This window comes from Vipera berus, assembly GCF_964194415.1.
Source record: "Vipera berus genome assembly, chromosome: 4".
Classification (NCBI taxonomy): Eukaryota; Metazoa; Chordata; class Lepidosauria; order Squamata; family Viperidae; genus Vipera; species Vipera berus.
In genome coordinates, this window is record NC_138206.1 from 18,729,679 (window position 1) to 18,752,853 (window position 23,175).

The following is a 23,175-nucleotide window of genomic DNA, read 5'->3' on the forward strand; positions in this document are numbered from 1 at the left end:
GAACGGAGACCTGCCGACGTTTGGGGAGGTTTGGGGAGGCGCCCAAACCTCCCCAAACGTCGGCAGGAGGAACGGAGACCTGCCGACGTTTGGGGAGGTTTGGGGAGGCGCCCAAACCTCCCCAAACGTCGGCAGGTCTCCGTTCCTCCGCGCCCTGCCTGCCTGCTTCTTTCCGCTGCGGAAAGAAGCAGGCAGGCAAGGCGCGGAGGTCCGGAGACCTGCCGACGTTTGGGGAGGTTTGGGGAGGTGCGCGCGCACCTCCCCAAACCTCCCCAAACTTCGGCAGGTCTCCGGATGGCGGTGGCTTGGGAGAGGTGCGCGCGATCCCGGAAGCACCAAAGCCTCGGCCGCGCACAAGTCCTCGGTAAGTTTTTTTGTTGACTGGAGTATAAGCCGAAGTGGAATTTTTCAGCCCAAAAAGTGGGCTGGAAAATTCGGCTTATACTCAAGTATATACGGTAATTAAAATAGGGTTCTCTGAAGTGGTTAATATTGACCCCATGACTCAATAGGACTATCCAAGGGTCAATATTGTTGTTATTTCTATTCATAGTAATATTCGTTAAAGTAGTATTTATGGCAAGGTATCCATTGAATGAGTTGTAATTATTGAATATACTGTATTACTGCAACTTTTTTGGTTGTTCATTTATTGAAGAATCCTGGCAAGTTACTGTAAAAAAAAATAGAGCAGGTGATAATTTCCCCTAAACTAGATTGTAAATAGGTTCTAGGAAAGATAATTTTCTTCAAAGATTACTTTAATGTAAATATTATTCCCTCCCATTGCTTGTGGCCTGGAATGAGAAAGGAAAATGTGTGTGACATTTTACTTCATTTTTCTGCTAGCCACTGCTGTCCAACAATTCCAGCAAGATTGAAGGGAAAGTTTAGAATAATATATGAAATCCAACTCACAAAAGTATTTAAAGGGCATTGTATGAGCCTCCCTGAAGCATTTTGAACCTAAGTGGTACAAACTTTTTGGCATGATGTCTTAGTGCACAGTTCCTTGCATAGAGAAGAACTATAAAGGAGCACAAAATGGAACAAAAAAACGAAGATGAGGTATGTTGGCAGCAGTCTCCTTAAATGTTTGTTTTATTGCATCAAGGAAAAGGTCAGGTTTTAATTGTTTAAGACAGTTTAATTGCTTAGTTTCAGATATTTTCACTATTTCCTTACAAAATTATAAAACAGAGAATAGGAAAAGAGTATGACAGATCTATTTGGGATTGAAGAAAGATATTACAAAAATTGTCAGTGAAATATGTGTTAATGATACATTAAAAATGTACTTCCCACATCCTATTGAAATAAATAAAATCTACATAAACAAAAGAGGGACGCGGTGGCTCAGTGGGTTAGGACGCTGAGCTTGTCGATCGGAAGGTCGGCAGTTTGGCGGGTCGAATCCCGAGTGCCGCGTAACAGAGTTGAGCGCCTGTTACTCGTCCCAGCTTCTGCCAACCTAGCAGTTCGAAAGCACGTCAAAATGCGAGTAGAAAAATAGGGACCACTCCGGTGGGAAGGTAACAGCGTTCCGTGCGCCTTTGGCGTCTAGTCATGCCGGCCACATGACCACGGAGACGTCCTCGGACAAGCGCTGGCTCTTCGGCTTTGAAACGGAGATGAGCACCGGCCCCTAGAGTCGGAAACGACTAGCACGCGTGTGCGGGGGAACCTTTACCTTTACCTTTACATAAACAAAATATTGTTTTTGCACCAACAACTTTCAGTGAAATGACTCACGTGTTGCATCTTAGGACATCATGACTGTCTTTGCCTCACAAACTTTGGTTCCTGTATGAATCCATTTTGGATATGTAAATGGTTTCAACCATAAATTGACTAAATTGGATGGATTTACATCTCTCAAAAAAATTCAAAAGGGTTATCACCAGGCAAGCCTGACAACTTGTGCAATAGTCAGTAGGTTCTTAAGTACATTGTATGAACGTATCTCATTTATACCTTCCTCCAATCAGAAATTCATTCGGATTTTTTAAAAAAATTGAATTGGCAGATTTCCTACTCCTAATTCAATTTAAGGGCACCTGGTTGGTAAAGCTACCATAAGGCAATATCTTGGCAATCAGCAATTAGTTTTTTATTGCCACCCACTCACTGATCTATCTCTATACTCCTTTTGGAGTTTTGAAGAAATCGGTTCTACTTACCCAATAACTTGATGCTCATAATGTTGTAGCGTCCTCTGGAGAGTCTGCCTTATGGTCTGCGGCTACAGAATAAACAAAGAAATAATAATAAAAATGTTATCAGCAGTTTGTCAGTCAGCCTAGCTCTCAGCATGGTGTCTGAACAGAGGTGGCTACTGATATTATTGCTTAATCTAATGTATATTTTTCCAATTACATATTTTTTCCTCCCCTTGCACATCTGCTGTGCCTCCTCCAGAGAAATGTGAAGAAAGCTGCCCAGAAGTAGCAAGCTGTTTTTGTTCAACAAACACATCAATATTTCAAGACTCTTCCTCATATTTTAGTCCTCCCTTAAATCAGTTTCTTTAGCATCAGTGTAACCAAATACAAAAAGCTGCAAAAGGAAAACATGATGTGTACAGAACAGTATGCTAGACACTTGGGGCCAAGCTTATACATCTCACCACAGGTTTGCTCTCAACTAAGTCTCTCAAGACTAGTCCCAGTGCTGAAAGTTTCTTCTGCATTATTTTCAGTGACATTATACCGTGTTTTTTTCTTTCTATTGTTTTACAGTGGTGGAAGGTTGCCATGTTCTTACTGGCAAAATCAGTAACTTTTCACATTTCAACTCACAGGTGGGCAACTTGGTGACAGTGGAACTCAACTCAAAGGTTTCCTGCTGGGCTCCCTTTGGCATCTGAATTGTTTTACAAAGGTTCTTTTGTTTAAAGCATAAATGAAACGAGATCTACTGTGCTGAAAAGTGTATCTATCGCAGTCTTCCATTTATAAAACTGGTTTTTTTGGAATTCTGCATCAACCATTCCAAATAAATAATATCAATAAATAAAATAAAATAAAATAAAATAAAAACCAAGGGTGATTGCAGCCCAATCTTCTTGCCTTTTTAAGTGTCACCAACCTGCCCAGAAAAAAAAGGAAACGATGGGATGAAATTGAGCATCTGGGAAAGGAGTTGGAAGGTTGTAATAATGACCTTGTCTCTGGCAGCAATGGTGGCCATTTGGCGTGAATGTCCATAATATCCTCTCATAATTCCAAATATGTCCATCTGCCCAGAAAGGAAGGTTAACCCTTGCTTCCGTTAAACCCTCTTAGAAGAGAACTTCTATCCAAGTCAGAAGCAGAGGCGATGAGGAAAGATGTGAAAAATGATGGAGACCCCAGGAGTCTTTGCTTATGTAAGCTCAAACACTTGAAATCAAAAAGGAATTCTAAAGAAATTCCAAACAATCCTAACATGAAACAGAGATCTAGAAGCCTCTTTCACAAGAAAATCTGTAGGACCGTGGAAAACAAATATCTGCATGCAGCATTTCATGTGGTTTTTAGATTATAACCTTATCCAAATTCTCAGGGATGACTCACACCCTGGTCGGTATCTCTTTACTCTCCTACCATCGGGTAGGAGATATAGGAGTATAGCCAGCCGTACCAACAGGCTGAAGAACAGCTTTTATCCATGGGCTGTTAGGCTCTTGAACGGGAAATAATTTTATAAACTTTATGTATGATTGACTTGCGAGGCCGGTGTGTTGTGCAATTAGTTCACATGGTGTAATAAGATGGAGGGTTTGTTGTCACTGTAAGTTGTGGGGAGGGGCACGAAGGGAGGCTCAGCCAATCTCAATGTATACATGGTTGTACTTTGACAATAAAGGTCCATTCATTCATTCATGTAAAAGATAAAGATTCCCTCAAGTCAAGCTTGACTCTTGCTGATTTCTCAGGAAAGTCCATGTAATTTTATTGGCAACAGTATAAAATGGTTTGCCACTGTCTTCTTAAATGGCTTTTTAAACCAGGCTCAGCTATGAAATTTCCTGCAGGTCTCTATCTAATTTCTAACTCGCTCCAACCCTGCTTTTCTTCTGAGGTCAACCAAGTATGGCTGGATGCTCGCTGTAAGATAGAAGCTCCCAGATGACTTCATAAGACACAAATTGGAATCCATCTCAATAGTTTTCAACAAGTGGAATAATTTGGCAACAAAAGCAAGTTATTTTGTCATGCCAATCGAATACAACCCTTTGTTTTCTCCCCAGCAGTAAATAACCACCATTTCTTTAGCAAAATTGTATAATGTTGGGACTTGAGGCACTATTGCGATGAGGCAAACTAGTCACTCTCCCAGCAACAGATGATCTGCCTATCCAGCATCAGAAACTTCCTAACACAGGGTCTGCAGAGACAAATGGAACCTCTTTTCAGCACAGTTGCTGAAACTTATAGCTTTGGAGAAATAAATTCACAAAACCTCTAGTACAAATCTTAGGAGGAGGGGGAGGGTCCAGACCCTATTCATCTGCACAAAACAACCTCATTATTTTGCATTACCACCCTATTTCCAAAACATAAATCCTCATCCACTATAGATTTGAACGTGAGTGAAAGGAAAGGGCACAAGTCCCTATTCAGAAGGCATGTCTATGATTGTTGTTGGATGGAAACACTATACCGCTGTCATTCCATTGCTTCTAAAGAAGAGGCATATTTAGAAGGAAATTACAAGAAAAACAACTCCTGCACTTGGAGAGGTAAAGATTGCTTCTCTTCCTTCTTGGTGCCTGAAGATCATATCAGTCTTGAGTAAACAAAAAACACACACCCAGTTTCAAAAAGCAAATTTAGATCAGCCATCACCACCACCAGAGTCACAGACTATTTGCTGACATTTTATAATCTATCTGTTACAGTATTCTACTATTATACTGTTTCTTAACCATGGCAATGATTAGCAGTGTGGTCTTCAACTCCCAGGATTGATCAACCACAATTTATCTTCAACAACAGCAGACAATCCATACGATTTCTCAACATGTGATGGAATGTAGAAAGGAGATAAATTCCAAGAAGGGAGGGTATGCCATCCAGAGGAGTAAAAGGCAACTCAGTCCAGATATTTTGTGTGAGAGAAGAGGGTGAACACAGTCCCTACTTAATAATTTCCAGTGAATATGGTACAAACAGATAATAGAGTCCTCAGTCTGTCAAGATTCTGTCTATAGGTGAGGAAACAAAAAGAACTCAACTTGGCAGAATCACATGTCATCTCGGTTTTTGGGCCTGACAGATATCATCCCTACGCTGAGTCCACAATTAGTAGAAGCCAACGTTAGCAATTTACCTGTATTGTGATGGGCAGTTTAGCTACACTTGAAAAATAAAGGGAGAAAATAGATTTAAGCCTTTTTAAAAGCTGCATTTTTAAATTCTGCATCAAGCAATTACGCCTGCTCTCAGTAGCAGCCAAATTTACCCTCTCAGGAAATCTTTAAAAAGAATCCAATGTGCTCTCACAAAAGAAATTAACAAAAGCTCCATCCAAATAAGGCCACAAACAAGGAAACCACACTTTCCCATTTGGAGAGGCAGGTGTTTAAATCGAAAGGACCTGACAGGGTAGAAATTCTCCTTGGATGCAGCTAAAAGAAAAGACAATTTCGTGGCAACACAACAGGCTGATTCATACTGTGAAGAAAGGAATGGATAAAGAACATGAAGTTCATCTCTAAAATTTAAACCACCAATAAACTGCCTTTCATCTTGAAAACTAGGGTCAGTTTGACAAGCTGCCAGCTTCTGCACCATCAGAATAAAAGATTTAAAAGCAACATTCATTTAACCCCCACAAAATACAAACAATTCTTCCTTAAGCACTGACTGTGTTTTACCTGCTTTCCAGCACTATAACTTTTTTTAATCTACATCCATCTACTTTTTGGATTCCCTGAATTTTCAGGTTCCCAATCACAGATTTTTGCAATTATAAAAAGCAGAAGGCTGTAATGGGCAAAAGCTAAAGTGAAATTTTATTCCTGGTTGGATGTAATCGTGATTTCTATATTTAAGGTATCAAACTATCCACATTTTTTGCCTGTTTGATTAACAGAGACTTCCCCAATGTGCTGCTCTCCCAATTAATTGGTCTTCAGTTTCCATAAGATACAAATGTAATTTATAGACATCATGAAACTGGGGCATTTGACATCTAGGAGGCACCAGATTTGGCCTCATCAGGCTTGCCTGAGATTATAGAGATGTAAGTAAAATAGACTTGGAGGGCCAGGCTGAAAAAAGCTAAAGTGTATGTTTCCTTCATTTTTATGAGGGAGACATTTAAGCCTAGCACAGAATTACAAATGTCAGGTAATCACCCAAGTCTCTGCAATAAAGACTTTCATCCCTCAGACTGCAGCTTTCACAGGAGCCAAGAATAAGCCATGAACAGAATAGCAGATGCAGTTAATCCCAGTAATGGTAAAAATCAGTACCTACAAAGACAAAAGACCTAACATGTCTTATCTGTTCCCATCTCCTGCCTTTATATCACAAAGAGTAATAGTCTCTCTTTCCTCAAACTTTTCCATTAGGCCCACCTGCAAATAGTTTTCAAAATGGCTTCCCTTCATCCTGGGCACAGATAAAACAAAACCTTTTTGCCACTATATAAGTTAGCCTTGGATGTTTTCCTGCATGACCCAAGGTCTGAAAAGATACATGGCTGTGTTTGATGCACCAAATTACATGATCATTAGGCTAAAGTGGCTCAGGGACGCGGTGGCTCAGTGGGTTAGGACGCTGAGCTTGTTGATCAGAAGGTCGGCAGTTTGGTGGGTCGAATCCTGAGTGCCGCGTAACAGAGTGAGCACCTGTTACTCGTCCCAGCTTCTGCCAACCTAGCAGTTCGAAAGCACGTAAAAATGCAAGTAGAAAAATAGGGACCACTACGGTGGGAAGGTAACAGCGTTCCGTGCGCCTTTGGCGTCTAGTCCAGGCATGCATTTAGGACACCCCAGCTGTTGAATTACTGAAGATCCTAGCAATGCCATCTACAAAGGTTACGTTTTGCTGCCATCATTGGGATTATGAGAGAAGACATTTTAAAAAGAGGAAAATCAAACTGCTCTTTAGTTTTACTATTTGTTATGCTGGTTGAGCTGATCAGAGCAGAAATGCAGAATGTTCTAAAGTTCAAGTATCATCAGCCCAGTTATGCCAACATAGTTGATAGCTACACCAATGTAGTACAAATATCAGTCCTTCAAGGTGGACCAGGTCAGGAAACAGACTCTTAAAAGAGTTTCTTACTATGTTACCTCCATTCCAGGCTTAAAACCTATTTTTGTAACTGTCGCCCCATAGTTTCTCCAATCTCATATCTGTGGCTATCCACACCAAGAGATTTGGAGAACATTGGTTGGACTTCAAATTCCAGAGAACCAGGTGTTCTCATGATACAGGAAGGAATTCCTCTGCTGAAATAAAATAGACTAGCCCGGAATGAGGGACTACAAGAGACATTTTGTATGAAACTGCTTGAGTTCCATGATAGAAACAAAGCATGATATAAAGCTTAAAATGGAGCAGAGTGGCTCATGCAGTTAGGACACTGGGTTGGAAGTTAGCAAGCCCATGTTCAAGACCCAAGAGCTGCTGCGTGGTGGGGTGAGCTGCTGTCATTCGTTCCAACTCTCCGACAGGGACATGAAAGGAACCCTCACAGTGTCCCCCAGGCAACAGTGATGTCATTGGCTAATCATTTCAACCAAATAGTGCCTTAAATCAGGGGTCCCCAACCCCCAGTCCGTGGACCGGTACCAGGCCGCAGCATGCCAGCAACCAGGCCACACAAACAAGCAAAGCCCCATCCGTGGGATGCAGGCAGCACACAAAACCACACACTCTTGGGTCCACAGAAAAACCTTTCCCCACGGAACCGGTCCCTGATGCCCAAATGGTTGGGGACCTCTGCCTTAAATGGGGCCTCCAACGGAAACAGGACAAGAAGATTAAAATATAGTTAATCAAAACAAGTTTTCATAGAAGCTGGTCAACCTCCCAAACCCACAAATTGGCTCTAAAACAGCAAAGCAACATACACATTCTACCAAGTGAGTGCCCAATTCAGGTAGTCCTTGATATATGGCCACAACTGAGACCAAAATTTCCATTGCTAAGCAGTTGTTCAGTGAGTCGTGCCAGATTTTATGACCTACTTATTAAGTATATCACTGCAGTTGTTAAGTGAATCACACAGTTGTTAAGCAAAAATGGCTTTCCCCCATTGATGTTTGGAAGCCAGCTGGGAAGTCACAAATGACAATCGCATAACCTCAGAACCCGTTGTAAATGCATCCTGGTTGCCAAGCAGACAAATTTTGATCATGTGACCATGGGGATACAGAAACAGTCATAATTATGAGGACCAGTCATAAATCACTTTTTTCAGTGTCACTATACCTTTGAGCAGTCACTAAGCAAATGGTTATAAACTGAGGATTGCCTGCATTAATATGCACTGTATATGAAATGCATAGATATTATGTATTATGTAAATATTATTTATGTGAATTCACTTTTATAGATTTGATAATTTTCATCTAAAAATTCACTTTGTGCAGAAAAAGTAGCTACTATATGATTGGTGTCAACACAATACTTTGCACCAAAACTCTGAAAACATGTTAAAACTTCTTCTGAACAAAACCACTTGGACACTTTCCTGCCAAAAATTTCTGTCCTCATCCAGCTATTTTCATTATGATACATTACCGAGAAGTAGAGAGAGCATGATTTTCCTTATATTTTTATTATAACTTTGGGCCAGACATTCTCTTTCAGTTGATATCAGCTCAAAGAGTAGCTGTTGTGGGAAAAATTGGAGAAGGAAGGTGTGTATTTTTGCCATAACTTCATAAATAATATACGTTTATTATATTATATTATATTATATTATATTATATTATATTATATTATATTATATTATATTATATTATATTATATTATATTATATTATATTATATTATATTATTATATTTATATTATATTATATTATTATATTATATTTATTATATTATATTATATTATTACTATACTATACTATACTAACTATACTATACTATACTATACTATACTATACTATACTATACTATACTATACTATACTATACTATACTATACTATATATTGTATTATATTATTATATTAATGATGAAGGGATAACAATTTTTAACAATCCAGAATCTATCAGGGATATGATTGCAATACAGTAATGGTTAAAATATTATTTTTCTACCCAGGTAAATGCTTGTTCAAAACTGCATGTTGTGCTAAGAACTGCAAGACCTGGTTACAGAATTAACCCATTTTCTGGATTTGGAAAATGCCCTGAAACATAAGGTGAGCCTGCACAATATTGCAAGGCACAGAATACTTTAACAATATCATGGCCGCCTGACCAAGCTTAGTCAGATGTGCTAATGCTACCCCTAGGGTTTTCACCTATAAATGTTGAGTTAACAAATTACTCTTCCACCTTGACTTACTTCCTAGAAAAATTGTTAATATAAAAGGAGAGAGGAGATCTCTGACATTGTCTTAAAGTATCTAGGCATGGCAGCCCACAGATACAATGCCTTTTTTAAAATAAAAACCAATATGATCTGTAATGTATTGGTCCTGTTTTACTTGAACTGTACCACGTGGTTTTGTATGCGGTTGAGATTGCTTAATTAGGGAGTTGGGTAACAGTTGCTGGCTCCTCAGACAAGCAGTCTCCAGGACCACCATTAGTTGGCTCTAGGGCAGCAATAGGCTCATTCAAACCTCTTGCCTGCCGCCTACTGTCCAGCAGTATAAATAGCTGTGTAGAAGCCTTGGTTAACAGTTCAGTTCCTGCATTCAATAAAGCATGTTCCTGCCTGAACTCTCTCGCCTCGTCTCCTGCTTGCTGCAAAAAACCCAGTACACAACATGATCACAATTCCAAATGCATTCTCACAGCCCTAAAAGCAAGTTTTGTATGGCAGGGATTTTGAGTTAACTAAACAAAATCATTCTGAAAGGACTTGTAGTAGCTTGAACAAGCCTACATCAAAGGGGCTTGATCAAACTACTACATGTTCTATGTCAAAGGCTCACTGATGATATCATAAATAGAGATAAACATAATAGAATGAATGAATAATGCTGAATAAATCTGGCAGGTTGAATATGTTGGTCTGTTCACATTTAGGGCTAGGTCCTAAATGTTGTTATTTTTTTCAAAAAAAAGATCAGGCCAGTAAGCTGTTCCCATCATGAGCTGTATGTTCAAAATTATTACACCAATCTCTGGATCCACTCTTGATTTTTACTGAACTTCACTCTATTCCAGGTATCAGGTTTCTTTATTTCAAAAATATGTCTATTTTGGTGTGGGTGGGTGGGTGGGTGGGTGGGTGTGTATAAGAGAGAGAGAGAGAGAAGTAAATTTCAAACACTGAGCTGTCATCATGATTTATACTGGAATCAAGAATTTAATTAAATTTGGCTAATATAACCAAAAGGACAAAGGTAAAATTAGTGAAACAAGTAGTTGGAAGGGAAATAATTTCCTGCAGGAAGATAAATGTATTGTGACACACACAATTCAGATTATATGATGTATACTGCTAAAACTAAGTAGGCTGAGCTCACAATTTTTTCCCTAGTAACCACAGTTTTCTGCTTTCTGTATAATGTAAACCAAAGAAGTACATGCAGAAGTGACCAGTCATCATGAATAATGAAAGAATCAGTTATTTAATTAGATGTTAATGCAAGATGATCAATCTTTAGTTTCAGTTCAAAGCTGAGGTTTATTTTTCAACTCAAATTTTATTTTCTACACTAAAAAGATACTTTAAAAGCAGCTCTTATAATGAATTAGTAGAGACTGATGACTTCATTTATTTCCATTCTATTTTAGTTTCATACATATCCAGCAAAACCTATTCTCTTTAATACATGAGTCTTTCAAAATAAAAACTCCTGCAATAAATTCAAAGACTCATAAATAGAGCCAGTTTGGTCTAGTGCTTAAGACACCAGGCTAGAGTGCAGGAGATCATGAGTTCTAATTCCTCCTTAGTCATGAAACCTATCAGGGTGACCTTGGCGGGTCACTCCCTCTCACTCACTCCCAGTCCAACCCACCTCACATGGTTGCTGCTGTGGGAAAAATAAGAGCAGAAAGGTGAGTTGGATATGTTCATCACTTTGAGTTATTTGTAAAAAATAATAAAGGAGGGAAGATGATAGATAGATAGATAGATAGATAGATAGATAGATAGATAGATAGATAGATAGATAGATAGATAGATAGATAGATAAGTAGGCAGGCAGGCAGAGTCAATAGTTCCCAAGATGTTTTAGATCCAAACTTTTCTAATATACAGACTTCTCTACTGAACCTTTCTCTAAAATCTGCAGATTTGTACGCATCTGAATTCCATGTATATGCCATGATTTGGAGAAATGTGCTATTCACATTTTTCATCACATTAAGTCAAAGCATTTAGAAATGTGGATCAAACAAAACTGCATGTCATCACTATGAATTAGCATTATTTACGGACGATAATCAGAAACAAGTTCATGTTGGTTGTGCAAAATCACCTTGCAATTTTTTTACTGTGATTTTAACGTTAAATGGCATCTTTGTGATTGAATCTATTTTGCATTCAAATTATTTGTTTACATTACAGATTCTGGTTGATATTCAAATTAAATAATGTCCACGCAGTGTAATTTTTTTAAAAAAGATCAATCCTTTTTTCTTTCTTTTCTTTTTTTTTACTACTTGGGATGAATTCTTCTCACCCATTTTGGACTTGTAATGGTAAAGGCACAACTTGCGCAGAGTCCATTTTTCACTGCCAATTAATACTTGTCTTTGCAGAATTGTCTGCTTAGTCATGTGATTTACAGGTTTTCACAAATGCTGACAATAGTGAATTTCATTGCTCAAAAGTAATAATGTGAAATATGATTTCTAATTTCCAGTAAGCTTGCTCCCCCCTTCACATAATGAAAGAGATATCTGCTTTTCTTCATCAATCACTCAGTAATTTAGAATTACTTTCCAGTCCACCAAGATCCCTTCCAATTCTGTTATTCTATTTTGTTCAAACTGATGAAGCACAGGTAACAGAATATTGATTGCAATGAAGCCAGATATTCTAGCTGGCATCGAATAAATTTTTTTTGGGGGGGAAATGGGGTTTTATTATGTTTGTATTTAAATATACCAAAAAGGACCAGTGTTGGTTTTACTATTAAAGGGAATGTTGCATGTGGAGAAAGATCACAGGAATCTCCATTTTTTCTATCCTTCTATGTGAAAGTATAAGAACTTATGATGTGATAGCTTCAAATGACTAAAGACTTGGTGCAAAAGCCCTCTTGGCCTACAATGCCATCTGTTCTTTGAGGAAGTGGGGTCAGTCTGAGAAAATCTATAGACCGCATAACACTCTCAAATGCAGAGGTGGTTCTCCATACAAGTCTAGATACAGAAAGTCTTCAGGTACAAAAACTTTAAATAGCCACAGCCATTTGATCTTGTCAGAATTGAGCCTGAGTCTGTTCTTTCTCATCCAGCTTTGCAGAGCTTTGAGACACTAGAATAGAACATCATCAGCATCACTTGGACAGTCCAAGGTTGTGACATACAGTTAGGTATGAACAGCATAGTGATTTTACCACATCCTGAACTGACATGTAGATGGTAAGTGGGAAGGGTGAGAGCATCAAGCCCTGAGGCCCACCACACATGCAGAATCAAAGCTGGACTCTGGATCACATACATACTAACTCCACCAAAGATCATCAACAAATTTAATTTATGTTGACTCCATACTCTACTCTGCCTTGGTCTGGATCCTAACTTGGTCTGGATCCTAACAGATAGTCCATTTTCTCCAAAAACTTTGGAGACTGCTACCCAAATATCTTCTGAACAAATTTCCTTAAAAATAGTCTGGATGCTAAATTAACCTCATTCAGGGCTGGTCTATTTTATTGGGTTTAACAACAGCCCCTTGAGGAGGGAGCGCGTAGCCATCTTTTTTATGGCTGGAGGAACTACAGTTTCCCTCAAGGAAGATAAGGAAAAGGAATGAGAAAAGAAAAGAAACCATACTTAAAGAGGCATTCTTAATGGTACTATATCTACATGGAGGGAAGTAAGTAGTGGGGTATCAAAAGGTTTCACCTTAGGTTCAGTACTCTTCAATACCTTCATAAATGACGTAGATAAGGGAATAAAAGGGGAACTCATCAAATTTGCAGATGACACTAAGATGGCAGGAATAGCCAACACCCCAGAAGACAAGCTCAGGATTGAAACAGATCTTGACAGACTTGAACAATGGGCCCTATCCAACAAAATGAAATTTAATGTGGAGAAACACAAGGTTTTAAACTTAGGCAGGAAAAACCAAAGGTACACGTACAGAGAAGGTGAAACCTGGCTCAGAAACAGTAACAGTGAGAGGGACCTTGGAGTCCTAGTGCACGATCACTTAAATATGAGCCAGCAGTGTGTTGCAGCAGCCAAAACAGCTAATACAATCCTTGGTTGTATAAACAGAGGCATAGAATCAAAATCAAATGAAGTATTAGTACCGCTTTATAAAGCTTTAGTAAGGCCACACCTGGAATACTGCATCCAGGTTTGGCCACATTACAAAAAAATGTTGAGACTTTGAAAAAAGTACAAAGATCCACAACTAAGATGATTAAAGGCCTGGAGACTAAAACATATGAAGAACGATTGCAGGAATTGGGTATGACTAGTCTAAAGAAAAGAAGGACTAGGGCTGACATGATAGCAATACTCCAGTATTTGAGGGGCCACCACAAAGAAGAGGGGGTCAACTTATTTTCCAAAGCACCAGAGGGCAGGACAAGAAACAATGGATGGAAACTAATCAAGGAGGGAAGCAACCTGGAGTTAAGGAGAAATTGCCCTAACAGTGAGGACAATTAACCAGTGGAACAGCTTGCCTTTAGAAGTGGTGGGTGCTTCGTCACTGGAGCATTTTAAGAAGAGACTGGAAAGTCACCTGTCTGAAATGGTATAGGGCCGTGGTGGCGAACCTATGGCACGCGTGCCACAGGTGGCACGCAGAGCCCTCTCTGTGGGCATGTGCACCATCACTCCAGTCCTAGGACTTCAGATGAGTTTTATAAAACCTTTTCACTTAGGCCTCCACCGCCTTGTGAAAAAAAAAGGTTCAATCAATCAATTTCAACTTCTCGCAGGGAAAAAAAGGATCTCGCAAAGTTGGAATTGACTGATTGAACTTTTTAGTCCCACCCAGTATGCCGTTACCACTGCAGCCATGCCCACCCAATGGGCCACGCCCACCCGGTGGGACACGCCCACCCAATGGGACACGCCCACCTGGCACCCAATGATACATAAGTGGGATTTGGGTTGCAGTCTGGGCAGTCAGTCTCTAAAAGGTTTGCCATCACTGGTATAGGGTCTCCTGCTTGAGCAGGGGGTTGCGATAGAAAACCTCCAAGGTTCCTTCCAGCTCTATCCTGAAAAAAAACCCTGGATATAACTCTAAAAATATCACCATTTGATCACATTAAGATAAAAGACTAAGAGAATTAGTGAATAATAGAAGGAGGATGGGATGTTCTAAATGTGGAAGAGACAATTAGTAAAAGTATCAAGAAGCTATCTTGGGTGGAAAAAATGGTCCTGGAAGGAAAGGTAAGAAATTGTCAAGCTAGCCCAACAGCAACACAAAACAAGCCAACCAAAGTCCAGCTCTATTTGCTTACACTGTATAGACAGAATCTTGAAAAAATAAACCTGTACGTACTGCCCCAAAGTAATGAATATACCCTGGGATATTCTAGTGAGTGACTACCCTAGATTTATCTCCCTTCCTGTAATCTAGTTCTGAACTGTGCTGTCTCTAGTCTCACCCCCCTCCCCTCCTTGGAATGCGTCCCCCTCCTTCCTGGGACACTGTTGTCTTACTGTAGTCTGTCACAAAAAATGAAAGAAATGAAATGAATATAAAAATGATTTGGAAGATAGATTCACCTCCCCAAGAATGAACAGAGTGTGGATGTAAGAAAAGAAGATGTAGAAATGGAACAGAATGAAAATAATCACTGTATGTTTCAAAGTGCCACTTAAGCATGTAAGAAGTATGAAAAGGGACGCTTGATCAAATGAAGAAATGAAAAAAGTAGTGATTGAGAAAAAAAATTAATACAAGACATGGTTTGCTGCAAAAAGAGATGGGAGAAAGGTATTACATAATGACTGTAGACACAGTTGTGAACAGTGTAGTCAAGGAGACCATGGAACAGTTGATATTAAAAGAGGCAGAGAAAATGGGGCTTAATTTTGATGGAAATGGGAAAAATTGTTTTTGGAAGTGAGTGACTGGAGCTAAACTAGGAACCTCAAGCTGGGAGAATAGAAGTAAAAATTAAAAGGGATGAAGTTATTTGGGATATCATGGAAGTCAACTTCCCTCCGCCCAGTACGTTCCCAGAGAGGGCCTCCTCAGGGTGCCACCGGTCAAAGAATGCCGACTGGTGGCCCCCAGGGGGAGGGCGTTCTCTGTGGGCGCACCCACCTTTTTGAACAAGCCGGCCTGACCTGATGGGATGGGGTTGGGTTTTATAAATTGGCTTAACTTTTAATCTGTACTAATTTATTACGGGCATCTCTGTTTAATTACTTTTAATAATTTTTAATTTTTGTATCTTGTTTTATTATGTATTGCCCTGTTCACCGCCCTGAGTCCTTCAGGAGAAGGGCGGTATACAAATTAAATTAATAAATAAATAAATAAATAAATAATAAATGAGGAAATGCTGGGAGAAGATATTCCAATAGCGATATGTCAAACAGTATGATTGAATCAAATGTTACAAATTTTGATGTCCCCCCTTCAAAAAAAATAAATGAGAAAAGTCATAAATGATCAGAGCATGTTGAAAATGATAAAGTTGCCAAAGTAGATAATTGTAACAGGAGAAATCTTAATATAGAGAGCCTCTTTCCTTATCAAGTAACTGTGTGAGTTGTTCAACCTATTGTGAAGAAGGTTTCTTTCCAGAGGATTAGAAGAATGGCATTTTTTTTCTTGTACGGCAGAAAGGGAACGCTAGAAAGAGTGACTGCAGAAAATACAAGGGGATCCGGGTTTTTTAATGTGCCCAGAAAGATGTCACCAAAAAATTATAAAGGGTGACAATCAGCAAAATTGGGATGCTGCGGTGTAGCTTTAATCTGGACAGAAATTGTGCAAATAATACCTGAAAAAACACATAAACTTGACAAAACAAATGCTATTATATTTTTGTTTGTTTCCAGGAACTATTTAATAAAGTACTTACAGTATGCTTGATTTATGGAATGTTTTACATGAATATGTTATCGAAAGATGGTAAGAGTGTTGGGGGGAGGTTTTAAAAAGAAAGCAAAGCATATGCAAGAATAAATGGACTGCTTAAGAAATAGCTGAACACTAAGCAGAGAGTAAAACAAGGTGTATTGGCCCCTTGGTTTAATATTTATATGAATACTGAGTAATACTTGTAATTATGTTAGAAGTGGACTAGTTGGGATGTATATGTGCATGTACTTTTGTATTTAGAGAATATATATTTTGGGCTAAGAAATCAAACACTTTGCATCTGCAATGAGGAATATGATAAAAAAAACTGATGTATTAAAAGCCAATGTGGTCGGATTTGACAGAGCAAATGAAGTGGATAATTGCAAGTGATTTATAAATGGGGAAAGCTAGAGTAAAAATAGATGAATTTGTGATAGAATGTTTTATTAAAGAAGAGGAAATAGATGCAGATATTTTAATATAGAAAAGTGCTGGGGAAAAGATAACATGTAGTCTGTCACAAGGAATAAAGAAGGGGTTCCCAACCAGGGTTGCTCACACCCCCTGGGAGTGTGAGACGATATTCCAGGGGTGCAAAAACTTGTCTTTTCAAAATTATACTGTGTGTATATAATTCATTGCTGTTATTTTGAACTTTTGTAAGGGGAGCAAGAAAATATCAGAAGCGTTCTAGAGGTGCAGGGTATAAAAAGGTTGGGAGGCACTGATATAAAGGTAGTTCTTGACGTAAACCATTCATTTGAAGTTACGCTGGCACTGAAAAAAGTGACTTATGACCACTCCTCACATTTACAACAATCACAGTATTCCCATGTTACATGATCAAATTTTAGGTGTTTGCCAACTGGCATGCATATATGATGGTGGCAACATCCCCGAGTCATGTGATCGCAATTTGCAACCTTCCCAATTAGTTTCCAACAAGCAAAGTGAATGGGACAAACTGGACTTAACAACCATACATCTTATTTAACAACTGCAGTGGTTCACTTAACAACCTTGGCATAAAAGCTCACTTAACAACAGCCTTGCTTAGAAATGGAAATTCTGGTTCCAATTGTGGTTATAAGTCAAGAACTACCTATATATCAGGATTTCTCAATCTTGGCCATTTCCAGGTATATGGATTTCAACTCTCTGAATTGCATGGCCACCATAGCTGTTGCTGAGAATTCTGGGAGTGGAAGTCCACTCGCCTTCAATTTGCCAAGATTAGGAAGCACTGCTGTAAATGAATTAATGGAGATTGAATGCAGAAGTGTATGGCCAGTACAAACAAGTACAGTACAGTGAGCTGGTTTGGTCATAGAGGAAGTATGAATGAGAAATGCATCACAAAACAAATACATGAAGAAAGAATGAGTGAGCTGTGATGAAATGAAAGACTGAGAAAGTCATGGTTGGATGCAGTTGATATGATCCTGTAAAGAGTGAAAGGTTTAAGAACAAAGAACAGGCGACATGGAAATTTGCAGAACAATAGACAATCAATAGAAGCATGTTCTATTTGCCAGGATGGAAATGTACAGAAGTATAACGGCTGGATTTACAGTATTTAAATCTAAATGTAAACAACATTTAGTTAGGTCTACTTTGTTATCAGAAAAGTTGGTTCATTATTTCTTTCTATCCTTTCCATAATATTCTATATTGGGGGGAGGAGGACACAAATAATTGTACCAGAAGGATACAAATAATTGCATCAGATATTGCATAATCAAACCCAGATAGTCCAGATGACCTCTTAAATCAGTTTATATCCAGCACAAGAACCCAATATTCACTCATGAGAATTTCTCCTGTGAAAAGGATTGTATCTTTTCCATCAAATTAAGTGACAATGGCAGGTGGAAAAATCTAAAGAATCTAAATTCAGCCAAGAACAAATATTGTCCATGAGCAATGCCACCATAACTGGCAGAAAGCACTGGTCCCCAGTTTCAAACTGGTTCACACATACCATCAATCATCTCTTGATCTTTCATGAGTTGTTTTGTACCCGAAACCAGGATTCAACTTGTTTGAAAATCTTTGTTTGGAATGATGCATAAGCCCTAAATGAAGAGTCCAATGGCAAGTTGCCACATAATACTGCGCTGCCACAAAGTAAGCAGTGATCAGAAACAAAGGCAACAAAATCTTAACTTAAAAAAGACCACAGTAGAGATTTCTTTTCAGCTTCAACAAGTCTGAATGTAGCTTATATACATTCCAGATGTGAATGATTTAAATTGAAACTAACACAACTCATTGCTTTCTATCTGAAGGGTGCAATGTAAGGAAGGTGGGCAAATAAAAGCAAAACGTATTAACTTGTGTTAATTTGTGTTTTTATTTGTGGTCCATCTTTAACCTCAGATATAGGTAGTCCTCAACTTATGACCACAATTGAGCCCAAATTTATGCTGCTAAGTGAGAAATGTGTTAAGTGAGCTTTGTCCCATTTTATGACTTTTCTTGCCACATCTGTTAAGTGAATCACTGAAGTTGTAAAACTAGTAAAATCAACGACTGTTAAGCAAATCTGACTTCCCCATTGACTTTGCTTGTCAGAAGGTTGCAAAAGGTGATCACATGACTCTGGGACACTGCAACCATCATAAATGTGAGTCAGAATGTAAATCACATAACCATGGGGGTGCTGCAACATTCACAAGTGTGAAAAAATGGTCAGAAGTTGCTTTTTTCAGTGCCATAATTTTGAACGGTCAATAAACGAACTTGTAAGTTGGGGACTACCTGTACTAGCATAGATACAACACAAAGTCCTTATAAACAGAACACTGACACTGACATCCCCTAAACTCCGCTGAAGTTGTTACCTAGCCTGGTAACAAAAAGTTTGGAAACAACCCACAAGCTCAGAGAACGAACCTTCGCCTTCATAGATATAACTGGTTACCATATCTGAGCTACAAAGAAATTCATTTATCCTTTATTGTCATCTAGAGTTTTCCAACCTCAATACAATTTTATGTGCATTGAGAAGTGTAAACAGAGGTTACTTCCTGCCCTGCAACTCACATAACATACTGTTGTTCATGCTGCCGCTGGCCACCTGGGACAGCCTCACAGGAACTGGGATATTCCACATCAAATGTGCACACTTATGTTATTGGATCTCACCGTGAAGCAATATGATGCTTAGAAAGATCATTACACCAACATATTATCCCATTATGTGTCTATATCAAGGCAGATATCTGGAAGACCCAGCAACGGCTGTCTACCCCGTTTTCTTACCCTGGTCAAGTATGAATTTTTTTCTATTGTTGTTCTGTTCACTGAAGTCAATGGCCAGTAACTGAGATACAGGAAACCCAAGATAATATTTGTTAAAGTGGTTTTGCTGCTATGAATGAAAATTGTCTCTCTGATCACTTCAAATACTGAAGATATACTTTGGTTGTGTCTCCTTTATTTGTGGATCCAGGACAATTTTCTCATAGTTCTACCCCGCAGAATTAGCCATGCAAAAAATTTACCACCCAAGTTCTCCAGACCCACAAAATATCTATTTGTCCTTAGTACATCAAGGCAGCTTTGAACCCAGTCCTAAACACATGTACTCAAAAGAAAATCCTATTGTGGTTAATAGAATCCACTTCACAGTAGATCCGCTGTCTTCTGAATTTAAAAGACTTTCCTTTTATAAACAGAATTATGTGTTGTTCTATTTTTGCTTATCTGGAAATAATCTACATTAAACACATTAGAGGTTACACCACATCAACATATTTAGGAGGCAGTTCAATCTTCCGACTGTCCTCTTCAACCAATATTTAACTCCCAAAGCTATTAAATGTAGTCCTCAGTACATTCATTTACAAGTTATTTCCACTGAGTTGAGCTTTTAAACCCAAAGGGGAAGTTTCAGTGCATAGCATAAATCAGCCAGGATTTCACATTACCTATGACAATAGAACTTACGTACTTACTAAACAATTGAATTACTAAGAAGTGCTCAGTTCAAATCACACCTCTGTTGCAAACATATTAGCTTAATTGCTACATAGCATCAAGCCACGAACAAACTCAAGTTGAATTTTCCTTCTTATTTCTCCATCATTTCACACTGTCCAAAATTAGCCACCTTCTCTTTGTTACAAACCATCATTTTCCATAATAGGCTAAGGTTTGCACTTTAAAGCAGGATCACAAGTAGCACGTTGATGCTTTATATTTTAATATTGGTGGCAAATAATACTAAAATGGCTTAGTTTATGCAGTCACAACTACAGTAAGCATATAAAGCAATTTTAAGACATGAAAGAACTAAAAAAATCATTATTCAATGTAATGAAAACTGTAGTAAAAAGTCTTTCTAGTGACAGAAAGCTGCAATAGCTAATCTTTTACATTAGTGGCTTGTAAAGAAAGGCTATAAGAGTCTGTGGTTTCAGTCTCAATGTGAAAAATCAATTTATAATCTGAGAAGTAGAACAAGAAAAAGACTAAGAGACCACAACTAGTAATGGAATGCTCCTGACTTAATCTGTGCTTGTTTTGTTAGATTACCAGTAAAATACAAAAATATTCCCCAGAATATGAAAAACTACATCTATCTCTAAAATCATCATGTTACAATTAGTTTAAGGATCCCCCAAAGTATGAAAATATAATTGCTAAATCTGGAAGTGCTAGAGAACCTGAAATAATACAATAAGTTTCTTCAGATCTCTTTAAATATATTGTTCAAAAATCACTGAAATTATGCCATTGTTTTGTTAAGCAATTTAATTATTTTTCAAAAATATGACAAAGGTCAGTTGGGATTCTTCAGCTATGGATCTCTGCCTATGCAGAAAGAGGGGAACAAATTAATGAAATTCTATTTATACTGAACTATCTAACAGGCGTATAAGGAAAATCTTCTCTCTCTTCAACCCATCCGTAATTCTCCTTATCTTTCCTGATGTACCCTATTGAATATAAACTTGTCATCATGAATAGAATGAAAATGTCAAAAGCAAAATGGAACCTTTTCCTTTGATAGGCTAACAACACAACTAAGCTCAGATATAAATCTTTTCAAAATATCAGGAGGTTGGTTACAGTTGACAAATCACATAGATTCCTATCACTTACAGGCAATAAATTGGGCCATAGTATATAAGCTTGTTTTATACAGCAATCTCTTAACTCTAGCAAAAATAGCATGCATGGATCCATTCCACCCACCTTTAGTTAGTTCTAATAGTTCTAATATCTGGCATTAAAAATATTTCTAATATCTTTTTGCCAAATCCCTCTCCACATGGGACTATCCAAATTTCACTGCATGAAAATTTCCTTGTGACCTAGTTGGTTTTTTTAAAAGCTCATCTAAAACATTTCATTAAAAGTCAAAATTAAAAATAAACGTCAGTGTAAATGCCATTATATTTGAAGGGAAGGGAGTAAACGTAATCTAATTTACTATACGTCTGCCTGAAGTCAGAAAGTAGAATTAAGCTACCAACTTTGTTACTCTTAGCGTCTGACCCATGCAGGCATATATAATGGCTTCTGTACATGTTCAAAAGAAAAATTTCGACACCCTCATGATTTTACTGCCTCCAAAACGAATTATTCTAAAACAGAATGAAATATCAATGATCCTCTTAAAGTAAATATCTATGATATGTTGGTCATGGAAAGACCATGCATTGGTCAATAATGTGAAAATCCAAACACAACAGGGGAAAGTCACATCTGCACTTCTGGACACAATTGATCAACGTGTATCGATATTGCAAAGATATTTTTTTTTTAAAAAAAGACCTTAATCCTAACTGAGATTGATTCAAAGTTTTCACATGTACTAATTTCACTTTTAACATGTTGCACACTTCATAAAATAGTATGCAATAAGCTTCGCAAAATAAAATGGAAGGTGATGGATGCTCTATGGATCGCTATCCAAGATGACCAGTCTTTTTGCGCAGTTATCTAAAAAGGTTTTTATTTTCATTGTCACAGCATCAAAATATATACCATTGGTCTAATATGATTGGTTTCAAGTTTCCTATCAAACCAAAAAAAACTGTTGAACATTCCTCAACTACAAGTAAAGGCGGATTTCTCAGTAATATACCATTAAAGGGCATGGCAACTATGGGGTGGAGAGAGACATTAGACTGGGGCTAATCTGGTCCCTGCCCAGATGACTACAGGCATCAAGCATTAAACTAATCCCCATAGCTTTATCATTTGTTCTGCCACTTTACAATAATCATAGAATGGCTTTTACTAAGAAGGCAGTGGCATATCCCAGAGCTGAATTATATAACTGAAAACAGATTCTGGAACTATGTATAGGTGCCGTATAATTGTAACTATTTTATTTTTTAGCTCTTATGATAGTCCTTATTAGGAGAAATGTTGCAGAAACATTTCCCAGTTCCCTACTCAGAACTGCCCTCCTCCTGGATGGATGGATATGGATGGATGCATGCATGCATGGGTTTACACACACACACACACACACACACACACACAAACACAATGTGTATTTAGTACATATAGTATATAGTACATGCACATACACGCACACATACGTATATTCTATGCACACCCAAACACAGAGCACAAGGAAGAACCCCACAGGAACTCAATGAGAATTAAAACATATTCAGCAGACTCAGAAAACCAGCTAACTTTTGGTAAAAGGGATTGGAAGGGGGGGGAGAGAGAGAGAGGTTTAAATAGAGTATGAAAAAGTGGGGGGGGAGACTGGCTGGCACTTTACTCCAGCATTTGGTTGGAAGGAGCATAAATATTTACTAATTCCAAATAATGACTCCT

General features: G+C 38.2%; 1 protein-coding gene across 1 annotated transcript in view; it reads right to left on the bottom strand.

Annotated features, from left to right (window-relative positions):
* Positions 1-23,175, bottom strand: part of GUCY1A2 (guanylate cyclase 1 soluble subunit alpha 2) — a 194,517-nt gene that overhangs the window by 168,677 nt on the left and 2,665 nt on the right. The window contains exon 2 of the mRNA XM_081326290.1: positions 2,181-2,242. Coding sequence (XP_081182416.1) covers positions 2,181-2,242 — 62 coding nt within the window. The remainder of the gene's footprint in view (positions 1-2,180; positions 2,243-23,175) is intronic.